We start from the raw sequence: 14,533 nt of genomic DNA, 5'->3' as shown, positions 1-14,533 counted from the left end.
GAATAGAAATTTTGAAAAAAAAATTGGTATCTTTTCTAAAAAACAAACATTAATTAATGTTTAAATAGTTTCAGATTACAAATACTGTGTAAGCACTCACAACTGTGAATTTCACGTTGAGAATAGTCTTGAAAGAGACCTTCCTGACCTCCAGTCATTTTTCTGTATATCTAAAAGATCCATAAAATTGAATAAAATTAAATATGGTTACTGTTTTGACCTTATGTCATGACTGCATTTGTTTTCTGTAATTGGTTCATGAGTAACAGTGTCCGCCTGGAAATGAAATAATGTATCGTTTTGCAAAAACACTCATAAATTTCCTACAAACTTTTTGTAATCATTAATTTTATAGAAAACTTAATTACGAATTCGTTAAAATTAATCCTTACCATATTTGGCATCAAATTTCCTCTTCATGAAACTGGCAATTTCATTCTCAATGCCACATAACTGCAATGCATCACCCAACATCTTCTTCGATTCTTCAATTTGTTCCAATGGGAGATTTGTCTCTTGAATTATGAGATTCTCGAAACGAAGAGCCTTCTCTGGTGGTTCACGCCATTTACGGGATTCTTTTCTGAAAAAAAAGATGGAGATGAATGTTGGATAGTAGAGAATATACTGTTTCATTATCTAATTATATGACTTAACTGAATAATTCAATAATTCATCTTTTTACCGAAGTCATTGATTTTCATATTTTTTGACGAGGAATAAAATCCAAATTTCAAAAAGAAGTTAAGAAAAGTTAGGTGAGAAATTGAGGGTAAGTTGACATCTCTAAACGTATCCGATTTCAAACGGAACAAAAAACGAGAAGTTATCCTTTGTCTGAGAGGTTTCAAGGGTTCAAGGGATTGTAATAATTGGGGAAGAACCCCTATTACCCACACCACAATTAGTTTTATTTTTCAAAAGAGAGAGAGAGAACACAGCAGAAAAACGGTTGATTTCAATAAGAACAACTGTAAACAAACATTAAGATTGAAATGATAAAGGAGCGGATTCCTAACCAATTGTCTTTTAGGGTATTCATAGGATTTTCCAGGTACTTTGAAATAGTACTAACTCCAGCAATGTGGAACAGGTAAATGAGAATAGCAGTGCTATTTACAAGTCACTATAATTTCAAGCATGTTTCTAAACAGTGCCTAGAAACTGAAAAGAAAGAAAAAACATTTTTCAGCTTCACCAGCCCAATATAACTTGCTTTTTCGTCACTAAGAGTTTATTGAAATAATCGATATTCATTGTATCAATATTTGGAAAAAACGGCCTTTTCAACAAGCGAACCTTTGAAGAAAAATAGCTCAAAAACCAGAAAATGTATGTTTGAAATTAACGAGGATCCACAGCTCTTGTTTTTTTAGGATATTGTAATGACTTTCTGAGCACTTTCAAACGGGGACTGTAGTATAGAAAAAATAGCAGAATAGACGGTGGAAAACCTAAACTTGCAAAACCCTCGAGGAGTAATTCTACCAACAATGTACTCTGTGATGTCACTATAATTTTGAAAACATTTAAAAAAAAGTACAACGAATGAAGTTTTCAGTGGAGCGCGGTTTCACCGACCCAATATAACTAGTGTGGATTTAGTTCTAGCCAGTAATTGAGGTTCAGTGAATTTGAAAATAAATCAGAAACTAACCCCCGAATTCACCACATAATCAGTATCTTGAATTCTTGTCAGATTTTTGAAGGAGTCAACTAAAACGCACTATTTTTAATTTGATCTCGCACAATTTCTAAACTTAGAAATTGAAACTGAAAGAAAAAACGAAACACGATGGAAAACCTAAAGTTGCAAAAGCCTCGAGAAGTAATTCTACCAACAATGAATTCAGTAAAGCCACTATAATTTTGAGCACATAAAAAAAAGAGCATCACATGAAATTTCCAGTGGATCGCGGTTTCAACTACCCAAAATAATTAGTGTGGATTTTGTTCTAGCCAGTAACAGAGGTCAGTGAATTTGAAAATAAATCCCAAACTAACCCCCGAATTCACCACATAATCAGTATCTTGAATTCCTGTCAGATTTTTGAAGGAGTCACCTGAAACTCACAATTTATGTTTGATCACGCCCAATTTCAAAACTTAGAAATTGAAACTGAAAGAAAAAACAAATCTTTTCCGGTGGAGCGCGGTTTCACCTACACGAAATAACTAGTGTAATTTATTTTAGTCAATAATGAAGTCCAAGTTCAATTATTCCAAATATTAATTAAAAGTACTTTACCTACAGTAACCTAAGTTGTGCAAGAGAGTGACACGATGTCCGTATCTAGTGAATGAACATGGACGACAAGAAATTATAGATAGAGTATTCTTACTGACGCGAAATGACGCGAAGTGACCAGAATTTTAATAAGTTATTAACTTTTTTTGATCTAATGAAACAGTAGTAATGTATCAATGTGTACTTTTTTTCTCTCAAAACGGCGAAGTCTGGCTAGAAATATTCAAAAAAGTTGTCTAATATATGCATGAACGGGTATTTAACTGTAGTTGCCATCGAGTCAATGGAATCTTCAGGTTCGGGAACTATCTGTTGACAACAGGAAACGGCTAAAAATATTTTCTTTTTCATATCAAAATTTTGAGCAGCGAGTGGTTTTATAAAGAACTTTTTTTTTTGAAAGTTGCAAAGAAGGTGAAACAAAGATCTTGTCAGAAGAAGTTCCAGTCAACCGATATGCTCTGTACAATGTTTTACATTTACTAGAAATGAATCATCTGAAGAGAATAACTGAAATCTTTGAAACAGTGAAATGAATGAATTGAATTGGATCCAAGTGACTTCCGAAGTTTCTTCCGACTATGCATTGCCAATGTCCGCCTGGAAATGAAATAAGGGATCGTTTTGCAGAAAAACTCATGGAAACATATGTTTTATGAGATCATTGAGATCTGTAGAAAACTTAATTACGAATATATCAAAATTAATCCTCACCATATTTGGCATCAAATTTCCTCTTCATGAAACTGGCAATTTCATTCTCAATGCCACATAACTGCAATGCATCACCCAACATCTTCTTCGATTCTTCAATTTGTTCCAATGGGAGATTTGTCTCTTGAATTATGAGATTCTCGAAACGAAGAGCCTTCTCTGGTGGTTCACGCCATTTACGGGATTCTTTTCTAGAAAAAATATGGAGATGAATGTTGGACAGTAGAAAATATATGATGTTTCATAATCAAATTGAGTGTCTTAACTGAATATATTAATAGTCACTTCAACTTTTACCTTCCCAACTCACAATTCATCAAAATAAGTCTCATCACACGAGTCTTGTCTTTCAAATTTCGTTCTCAACTGTTTCGCAGTCATCTTTTTACCGGAGCCATTGATTTTCATCATTACTAGAAATTAAGGAAAAAAATCCAAATTTCGAAAAGAAGTTAAGAAAAGTTAGGTGAGAAATTGAGGGTAAACTGACATCTCTAAACGTATCCGATTTCAAACGGAACAAAAAAAACGAGAAGTTATCCTTTGTCTGAGAGGTTTCAGGGGTTCAAGGGAGTGTAATAATGGGGGAATGACTTCTATTACCCACACGGCAATTAGTTTTTTAAACGAGAGAGAACATAGGTAGCAGAAAATGATAAAACTGGAAAAGAGTACGGGCGAATGATGATTGAAATATTTTCACTTGTATTAACTAAGGATGGTGACGTGACCTATATCATTGGAAAGCTGAAAAAATGCTGATTCCAAATATATATTCAGTTTTTGCCTTCGAGGTCTGATATTTGAGAAAAACGAGGTCCAAAGTTTGGACCCTTGGCAAGTCAAAGTTAGTTTATACTCAAGGCAGTCTCATAATTCGTTTTCGACGTATTTTTCCACTGTTCGTTTGTAAACAACAAAACTATCAGTTTTTACCAAAAAGCGAAATTCAACACTATTTTAACCATTTTTGGGTGCTGTTTACAATAAGATAAGGTCAAAATCTTCTTCTAAAAATGTCATTATATTCCATCTGCTCCCTAATTCTAGCCAATAAACTAAAATTAAGAACTCAAGGAACATGAATTATAGCAACAGAAACATTTCAGATATCCTAAGACAATATTCTAGGGCGATTAAAATTCAATGTTAATTGACAACACTATTGACACAAAGCTAGTTTTGAGTTTACCTTCTATTAGAAACCGGTATGGTTGACCATCGGAATTTTCGACTTTCCCACATTCTCTATCCAATTATTGAAACAGAAAATTGGATTTTCAGATAACATTTTTTTCAGATAAATCACGTTTTATGACAAACATTTTCGGTTATTTCCGTGATTGTTTTAACAAAGTCTTTGGATAAAGGTTATAATAGAGAAGATTTACTAAAACTTTATGAAACGTGGTCTTGATATCTCCTGAGAACAACAGCAAAATTGCAAAATTGTGCAAAAAATTTACGGCCTTTCAAATCCACCTTTTTTTTGTTAGTAACGAAACTGTTTCACTACCAGTGTTTGCAATTCTTGTGAAAAGAAATAACCAGATTCGTCTCTCATCCAGTAATTCAATTTTTAACGGTCAACAAAAACTTTCGAATAGTACTGTAGGCAAAAGGCACTTCCCAACAATACCGGAAAACTGACTCAATTTTTCTCAAATTTTTGAAACATAGCTTTTTTGTCAAGATAAAGCTTTCAGGATTATCGGGAACCCAGAATTTCAAGAAATTGCCAATATTTTTTACAGTAGCAAGAATGGGATTCAGAATGTTTACTGTATCGTCAACACATTTTTCTCAAATTTTTGAAACATAATTTTTTTCAATAGCTGGTATCAATTTATCAACATAAAGTTTTCGGGAATATTGGAAACTCAAAATTTCAAAAAATTACCAAAAAATGTTTCTTTGTTCTTCTTATATTGACTTTTCATTAACTATAAAGGTGCCTAGAAACCAAATAAATCATTTTTTAGAAACAGTAACAGGAATGGGAATTAGAATGTTTAATGTATCGTCTACATGTAATAAGAGAACAAACTGATGTGATTTACTTGTCGGTGGGAAGTTTTTGCAAAAAAACAGAAAAATCCTGAAGTCTCAAAACTATTGATCGTCAAAGAGACAAGCTAAAAAGTTTCCGTTAATTCTCCGAAAAAACAAAAATTACAGTTTTGAGCTTTGGGTAAAAGTTTTATTGAGAAATTAGGTTTTACTGGGGGTAAGAGAAGATTCCATAAATTCTAAGAAAACCTAGGACAAATGTAACGAAGAAGTTAAGGAAACTGTAGTGATCAATTATTGGTGTGTTTGAATGATCCTTCAGAGTCAAAAAACATCTTTGAAAAGCTCGAATATAAAAAGATGAACTATATTTAAAAATCTCTCAACTTTTCATCATGTCACAAAACAGAACTTTAACTTTTTAAACTGAAAAGTGAGAAAACAACTTTTATAGAGTGCAGTTTCACTAGCAAGGAATAAAACGGTTATGTAACTTGCACACGTTAACAACCGATTACCTTTTGTACGATTTTCAAACATTCTAATGAGAAATTATGTGATAAATGGGAAAATGTTAAATTTCTTCCAACCACAGCGAGAAAGTATCATATAAAAAATATGTTCTTTCTACCTGAGTAGCTACAAAATTGCTGAAATAAGTCGTACAAATAACTTTTACTACATATTGGAATATCCTTTCTTCCTTATCAACTATTTGAAACGGGAAACTCCAATTTTTCATATGTAGCGCTATTTGGTTTTTCAAAAGGTCCTGTGTTTGGAGCGAATTCTCCAGGAAAAACATTTGTTTACTGTCCATTTTAAATTCCTATCAGCTTTTTCTGGAAGTCACTTATTGAAAACAACGTCTAACAAGTTTATCAACCACATTACTACGTCACTGTATTTTTGAGCACGTTTTGAAACAGAACAAAAAATGAATTCAACCCCAACTAAACACAAAAACAACAGTAGAAAAATAAGCACTTTTAGAAGGATTTCATTTGAGAGAACTTCAAGGAAAACGAGATAAAATGGGCGCCTAATTTGCAGAAATGGTAGCAATAATTGTGTAAGAGAATGTGAAAAGTCCAAAATTTACGCTTTTTCAAAAATTGTCCTTGGTTTTTTGTGCTCTGATGATCATTTCGTGCACTCCATATCTTTTTTGTTGATTTTTTTGTTGAGAGAAATAAATGTTATTGAATCTTGATTAATGGTATTTTCATTGCATCCTTATCAACTTTTCCTATTTTCAAGAATTTTTATCAATATGCTGAAACTGAAAAAAAGTTTCTCTGGTCAGAAGTTTAAGTAACCATATATCGATCACTCAAAAACAGAGTAACAAGAAAAAGTGAATTTTCACTGTTTCCTTGAAAACATTTAAAATTCCAGATTCGAGCCTTATAATCAAATACCAAGCATATTAAGTTTGCCACATCAAAAAACTTATTGACAGCAGAATTATTTGCAAAAATGTACTACAACTTGAATAAAAGGCTACAAGTCTCTCTCAACAACTGGTTTTTGGAGTAATGACAGGATTTTCTAGAAATTTTGGAACAGTTACTGTTATATCCGTGAGATATAGAAACCTGGCCTAGCACCCTAGTTCACGTGCTCTACTTATTGAACTTGTTATTTCCTATGGAAATCAGTTTGTAAATAAACCTGTTCTTAATAACTCGCTTACGGCTCGATTCCACAAACGTAACAGTGGCGATCAGGATCACTAAAGGACCACGAGAGACTCAAGAAGAGAACCAACAACCGACCACAATAGAAACCAAAGGAGTAGACGATGGTAGAAGAAGCTCAAGGTATGAACGTTCAAATTTCGATGGATGAGGTGCTGAAGGCGTTGGCCGACGGACGATTGAAATTGACGACAAAGACAACCGAAGGAGCAGGAACTGGACTCGTGGATTCGATTTCGAGAAGAATTGCTAATTTTGAGTATGAACCAGAAGAAGGTCAGGCGTTTGAAGACTGGTACTTGAGATATGGAGACACCATTACGGGTGAAGGCACTGATTTATCAGATGAAGCCAAGAGAAGACTAGTATTGAGCAAATTGAACCAAAGAGACTACAACTATTTTACAAATAGAATCCTACCAGATAAGACGAGTGAGTTCAAATTTGAGGAAATTGTGAACAAACTGAAAGAATGTTTTCCATCGACAAGATCAACATTTGCAAGAAGAATGGAATTTTTGAAAATCATAGACGAAGGCGGCGACTTAGGAGAGTACACCGGTCGAGTGAAGAAAGCCTATGCTGATGCCAAATTCAATGAGATGAGTTCTGAACAAGTGCAGTGTTTGATGTGGATAAAGGGTCTAAGAACTAACGGAACAGTTGATATAAGAGCTCGGGCTATGCAGATTATGGAGACAAGGCCAACGACGACACTTATTCAATTGGAGCATGAAATCATGAAGTTGCTAGAGTTCAGAGAAGACGCCAAAAACATCGGAGGATGTAGAACAAGTGAAGAGGTATTTGCTGTGAGAAAGATGAGAACTGAGAAAGCGAAAGAACAGAAAAGATCGAGCCAGAGACACTTGCTAAGAAAAGAGAAGCAACGTGAGAACGAAGGAAGTTCTGTAGATGAAGATGATTCTGACGAAGAGAAGCCGACGAGAAATCATAATCAAAGAAAGAAGAAATGCCATCGATGTGGAGGTGAGCATAACGCAATGAATTGTTGGGCCAAGAATAAGGAATGTTTTGACTGCGGACGCAGAGGACACATATCCAAGAAATGCCGAGAACAACAAGATGATGAGAAGTCAGACCGTTCGGGTCACAGAGTTAATCATGTAGTTGCGAAGACACCGAAAAGAAGAAGAGACATCTACAAAGTCAATGGTATATACGTGAAGGAATCGAAGCCGAGAAAGGGATCGACAGAAGTCGTGAAGACCGGATCGATGAAGAGACATGTGAGACGTTGGCCAGATGAGAAGTTTGTGAAGATTCAGAGGAATTGTGAAGAGACTGGAAAGGAGAGATGCAAGAGTTTCGTGACAAGAAGTCCAAATCCTGGTCGGAAGGAGAAAGTTGGAGCCTTTGAGAGACACGATCGTTGGGAAAAGAAGAATCCTAAAGAGAACTCGAGATTGCAACCTGAACTAAAAGTTAGTTTTCCAGAGACATTGGGGCAGCATTCACAGTGGAATCGTGGCTGGAATCAACAAGGAAGTAGCACACCATCGTTGCCAACCCCACCACAACCCAGCTTTGCAATGTACCCCTGGAGAAACAATTTTGGATGCTCGGAGATGACCGGACGTTACGTGTGGATTCCAAATTGTTACGAGTTGAGAATGATGAGTGGACCAGATGCCAATTGGAGAGGATTCGATCAGAATGACGTGGCACCCGTGGACTTTCGCTGTTAGAAGGAGAGATGTTATATCCGTGAGATATAGAAACCTGGCCTAGCACCCTAGTTCACGTGCTCTACTTATTGAACTTGTTATTTCCTATGGAAATCAGTTTGTAAATAAACCTGTTCTTAATAACTCGCTTACGGCTCGATTCCACAAACGTAACAGTTACAGTAAGTCAAAAGGGACGTAAGAAGTATCACAATCACTATTGATTATAATCGAATACCCTAAGTCACGAGAATTATAAGCACGTGACGAAACAGGACCTAAACACGAATCGGATTGAAACTGAACAAATAATAGAAAAACGAGCATTTTAAACAAAAGGGTTTTATTGGAACGCGGTTTCAACAATATGGGATAAAAAGGGTTCCTAAGTTGCAGCAGTTGAAAAACCGAGTGAAAAACTTTCGTTAAATTAAATTAAATTTATTGCGACTAAAAGGAAACCATATAGATTCAAAAGACTAGAAACGATCCCTCACGAGACAGTTTCGAGTAGAAAATAGGGATGACATGATACATAGGAAACGGGGAATGAGAATACATATAAAAAGGAGGGTAGACAGACAAGTTGGCAAGGGGGAATAGATAACCGTAAGAAGGCAAATTAAATGAGAAAAGAATATATGTATTTAACAAAAATGACCAGATGAGATAATTAATTAAAACCGGGTAATGGCAATAATATGTATTTAACAAAATGACCAGATGAGATAATTAATTAAAACCGGGTAATGGCAGAGTCAAGAAGATGTTCAAATTGGGAGGGGGAGAGGAAACTACTAACATTGGCAACGATGGCATTCCAGATGGGAAGGATAAAAGAGAAAAAATTGTCGGAGAGGGGGAGAGATAAATGAGGGTCATGGGTCTTCGTGGAGAACTTGACAGTCTGATAAAGGAATTGAGATTGGGAAAATGAGATGCGCCAGCTATAAATTTATACAGGAGGAGTAATTGCGCTTTGAGTCTACGGTGTCTTATAGAGTAGATAGAGAGAAGTTCTAGACGATGCGAATAAGATGAGAAAGCGATATTGCATCGTTGGAGAGTTTTCCTAGAGTAAGTTCGTAGAGTGGATTCAAGAAGTCTGGAGAGGGATGAGGAGGGGGCAAGACAGAAAATTTTCGTTGTTCTTTGTACCTTTTTTGCTTACTTCAAAGACCAAATTTATTGCTCAAATTATTTTTGTATCAATAAAATTTTTTAGGATGGTTTTATCGAAAAAAATATGTTTTTTGTTCTAACCAGTCTATATATGATTTACCGAGTGGATATTCTACAAGATCACTTATTTATAATGACCAATTGGAACGGTAACGCAAAAAAAAATTTATTTGTGTTTTTGCAATCAACAATAAGTGTATAGTGTATGTAGTCAATCAATTTCAGTTTGTTATTTCCTCCAATTCTCATTTGAAAGTTACACAGAAACATACTGGATTCTATATCACCGTTAAAAATATATAATCTAAGTAATATCATTAACAAGAAAGACGTTTTAGAATAAGATTTCAGAAAAACAAAGATTCGAAATACCTCCGAGATTTACGAGTAACAAATATTGTTTCCGTTCCTAGTTGTTATCAAGGTACCCAACAAAAGATTCAAAGTTCAATGACTTCCAGAAACAGTGAAAAGAAAAACGTTTTGTGTACAGTATCCGCCTTTCATGAGTCTTTCGGGGTATGGTTATGAATTTCTGAACCGTTCGAGACGGTACTATTGAGAGACATAGCGACGGTAACTCGGACAATGGGTAACAATATTTTTCTTAAAATCAAAAATTAAATGTGAACTCACTTTCAATAATACACACTACGAAGTCACTATAATTTTGGGCACGTTGCAAAACAGAATATTAAAAAAGTGGAAGAAGGATAATTTTCACAACGAGGAAAACATTTGAGCGCGGTTTCACTAGTCCGAGAAAACCCTTTTCCAAATGATCATATTGCTTTTTACTTCAGGTAAAGTGGAACAGTTGAATTTCCAAACTCTTTTAATAAATACTCAAGAAGCAACTCTAGAAATTCTTTAAAATTTTGGAAATTTTCAACTAGCCACATTTTATGCCAAAATATTTATTTTTTGAAAACTCGAAGAAGTCACAAAAGCTAAAAGTTTTATTGTTTACCTGGACATTGACAGAATTTTTAGAGAATTTCGAAACGGTACCATTCAATGATCATAGTGGCGCAGTTAGAGGAATCCGAGAATGGAAATGCACAGTTTACCGTTGTTAGCATGTTCTTTCCCCAACCAATTAGGTACCCTGTGAAGTTACTATATATTTGAGCATGCTACGAAACAGTACCCATAAACTTAACTCGATAAAAACTGAAAAACAACAACTGTGGGAAAATGATAACTTTTACAACAAGGATATTATTTGAGATTGGTTTTACCAATCTGGTATAATAAAGGGTTACTGATTTGCACAGTTTTTTTTTTGTTCGGTCATATTCCTTTTTATGTGACAAGTGCGATACTAGATTTCCGGAGCACTGGATAAGAATTAATTGTCTTTTGGGATTGGAAGAACTTTCCAGGAATTTCGAAACGGTAATATCTACAGGCTATGCTTCAATAACACTAGCAATGTTTACAACGAGGACAAAATTTGAACGCGGTTTCGCTAATCCTAGAAAAAACATTTCCTAGTGATCACATTGGTCATAATCGTATTTATCGTAGTGAACATATTCGCTTACAAAAACTTACTTCATATTGCTTTTCAAATGTTAAAAAAAACAGGATGAAAACTATTTCAACTAGCCATATTTTATGCTAAAATATTTTTATTTAATTAAATATTTTTTGAAAACTCGAAAAGGCCACAAAAAAGCGAAGTATATTGTTTACCTGGACATTGAAAGGATTTTCAGAGAATTTCGAAACGGTACCATTCGATGATCATAGTGCCATACCAAGCCAAAAAACAACATGCTCGCAATCGCAATCACTAATTAGATACCCGGTGAAGTCACTAAAATTTTTAGCACGTTACGAAACAGTACCTAGAAACTGAACTCGATAAGAACTTAACAACATCAACAATTGGAAAATGATAACTTCTACAACAGGGATATAATTTCAGCTCGATTTCACCTATCCGATATAAAAGGGATTGCTAATTTGCACCGTTTGCTGGATTTCAGGTTTTCCTATATTTTCAAAAAATTGTGTTTTTTCTAATTATGTAATAATTGCAAAATTTGTTTCATTTTTAAGTCTACTGTGAAAATGTAAACACTCCGTTGAAAATATCCACTTTTCAGGCATAACTTTTGAAATCGGAAAAACTGTTCCATTCAACAAGACCTTCCAAGAAAAGTTGACTGAAAATCTGAAAACCTGAACAGTATGATTGAAACTGATAAAGGAACTAATGAGCGCTGGATCAAAATTAATCTTTTTTTAGCACATTTCGAAACAGTGCCTAAATTGAAAATAAAAAATACCATTTTCCAGTTTCATCAACTCGAAAAAAGTAGTTTGGTAACTTGTTTTTCGTTGGAAAAGCGGAATTTTAAAATACATTTTTAATGACATTTTTAATAAGCATTTTTAAAGTGATTTCCTTTGAGCTCGGTCTCACTAATCCAATATAAAATGGATTTTCTAATTTGTATTAATTGTTAAAATATCCGATTTTCCGGTTCTTTGTATAAATTTTTGGGAAAAAAACGGCCTCCGAACCGTTAAAAAACCTCAAAAAAAACCTAAGTTAGACAGAAATGGAACTGTCTTTTAAAATATTGTGATCCCTTTCTGATCACTTTGAAACGGGGACTGTAACTATAGTAACTTGAAAATTATAGAAAAGATAGCAGATGGAAAATCTAAAGTAGCAAAAACCTCGAGAAGTAACTCTGCCGACAAAGTATCCTGTGAAGTCACTATAATTTTGTGCACGTTGCGACAAAATATGAAAACAACAATATGAAAAGTTGACCGAAAATCAGAAAATCTAATAGCAAGATTAAAATGATAAAGGTATTCCCACAGGACAAGAATTAATTGTTTTTTTAAGAAACTTCTATAACTTTACGCGTACTTTCAAATGGTACTATTCACACATACAGTAACTCTAGCAATGTGGAACACAGCGAAAGAAACAATTTTTGGAATTGGAAAAAAGCGGTTTTTTAACAAGCAAAACTTGCAGGAGAAATTGACCGAAAACGAGAAAATCTAAGTTTAAAATAGAAATGTCGACGTTTGGTCCATTTGTATTGTCTTTTAGGGTATTGTAATCCCTTTCTGAGTACTTTGAAACGGGAACTGTAGCTATAGTATCTCAAAAATATAAACAAGGATTGACGATGTCTAAAATAGCAAAAACCTCGAAAAGTAATTCTGTGAACAAGTTTATCAAAAAAACTTTCCAGTGGAGCGCGGTTTCACCAATTCACTAAAACTAGTGTGACTTTTGTTCTAACCAGTCTCTCAAGTACAATTTGAGCCAAAATAAATCCCAAACTAACCTCCGAATGCTCAACTTCTTCCGAGCCATAGCCAGCCCATAAATTTTCACAACGAGGAAATACTTTGGGCGCGGTTTCACTAATCCGTGAAAAACTTTTCCTTTCAACTTGTCATATTTTATGCCAAAATGTATTAATTTTCAAAAACTCGAGGAAGCTACAAGAAAGCTACCAGTTCTAATGTTTACCGTGACATAAACAGGATTTTCAAAGAATTTCAAAACGGTTCCATTCAATGATCATAGCGCTGTATAGACTGAGATTTCAATAGGGTATTCTATGAAGTCACTAAAATTTTTAACACATTACGAAACAGTACCTAGAAACTCAACTCGATAAGAACTGAACAACAAGTGTAGAAAAATGATTATTTTTACAACAAGGATTTATGGGAACATGATAACTTTTACAACAGGGATATAGTCTGAATTCGATACAAAAAAAGGTCACTAATTTGCACAGTTTGACTAGTTTTTCATTTTTTTTTTTCAAATAACGTGAAAATTACAGTTTAAAATTCAGAAAAACGGTTGATTTCAATAATAACAACTGTAAACAAACATTGGCCAAAATCAGAAAACTCAACAGTAAGATTGAAATGATAGAGGAACTCCTCAGCGCTGAATTAGAACAAATTGTCTTTTAGGGTATTCATAGCGTTTTCCAGGTATTTCGAAACAGTACTATTCACAGAACATGATACAAAAACTTTATCAATGTGGGAACCGAACGAAGTAGAGCTGCTAACAAGTCACCATAATTTTAAGCACCTTTTGATACCTGAAAATTGAAAAAAAACTTTTTTTTTTCGTCATTAAGAGCTTATTGAAGTATTCGATTTTCCGGCACTTTGTATCAATATTTGAAAAAAACGGCATTTTCAACAAGCCAACCGTTGAAGAAAAATAGCTTGAAAACCAGAAAATCTAAATTTCAAACAAATTTCTCCAATTGTTTTCCAGCATATTGTAATGACTTTCTGAGCACTTTGAAACGGGGACTGTAGTTACCTTATGTATATAACTAGTGTGGATTTTGTTCTAATCTGTGACTGAGGGTGCAATGTATTTAAAAATAAATCTCAAACTAACCTCTGAATTCACCACATAGCCAGTATCTTGAATTCCTGTCAGATTTTTTGCAGGAGTCAACTAAAACGCACTATTTTTAATTTGATCACGCACAATTTCAAAACTTAGAAATTGAAACTGAAAGAAAAATCCAAACTTTTCCGGTTGAGCGCGGTTTCACCAACACGAAATAACTGGTGTAATTTATTTTAGTCAATAATGAAATCCAAGTTCAATTATTCCCAAAATTAATTAAAAGTATTTTACACACAGTAACCTAAGTTGTGGAAGAGAGTGACACGGTGCCCAATATGTATCTAGTGAAAGAACATGGATGACAAGCACAGGATAAGAATAGATAGAGTATTCTTGCTGACGCGAAATGACCAGAATTGCAATAAGTTATTAACTTTTCTTGACCTAATGAAACAGTAGTAATGTATCAATGTGTACTTCCTTCTTGCCAAATCGGCGAAGTCTGACTCGAAATGTTCAAAAAAGTTGTCTAATATAAATATGAACGGATGTTCAGGTTTTGTTGCAGTCGACATAATGTAATTTTTAGGTTCGGTAGCTATTTATTGACAGCTGGCAACGG

General features: G+C 34.3%; 2 protein-coding genes across 2 annotated transcripts; both read right to left on the bottom strand.

The window, feature by feature from the left end:
* Positions 1-381: 381 nt before the first annotated feature.
* On the bottom strand, positions 382-636 carry GCK72_012278 (uncharacterized protein; the record flags this gene model as incomplete). The annotated part of the gene is made up of 1 exon (XM_053728980.1): positions 382-636. The coding sequence occupies one exon, from the start codon at positions 634-636 to the stop codon at positions 382-384; it is 255 nt and encodes an 84-aa protein (XP_053583752.1).
* Positions 637-2,741: 2,105 nt separating this feature from the next.
* GCK72_012277 (uncharacterized protein) lies at positions 2,742-3,373 on the bottom strand (the record flags this gene model as incomplete). The annotated part of the gene is made up of 3 exons (XM_053728979.1): positions 2,742-2,848; positions 2,963-3,153; positions 3,273-3,373. 3 exons carry the CDS (start codon positions 3,371-3,373, stop codon positions 2,742-2,744), a joined length of 399 nt encoding a protein of 132 aa, XP_053583751.1.
* Between the last annotated feature and the right edge of the window lie 11,160 nt (positions 3,374-14,533).

The sequence above is a fragment of the Caenorhabditis remanei genome, chromosome IV (genome assembly GCF_010183535.1).
Source record: "Caenorhabditis remanei strain PX506 chromosome IV, whole genome shotgun sequence".
Taxonomy (NCBI): Eukaryota; Metazoa; Nematoda; class Chromadorea; order Rhabditida; family Rhabditidae; genus Caenorhabditis; species Caenorhabditis remanei.
Note: the sequence above shows the minus strand (reverse complement) of the source record. Positions and strands in the feature narration are given on the sequence as shown.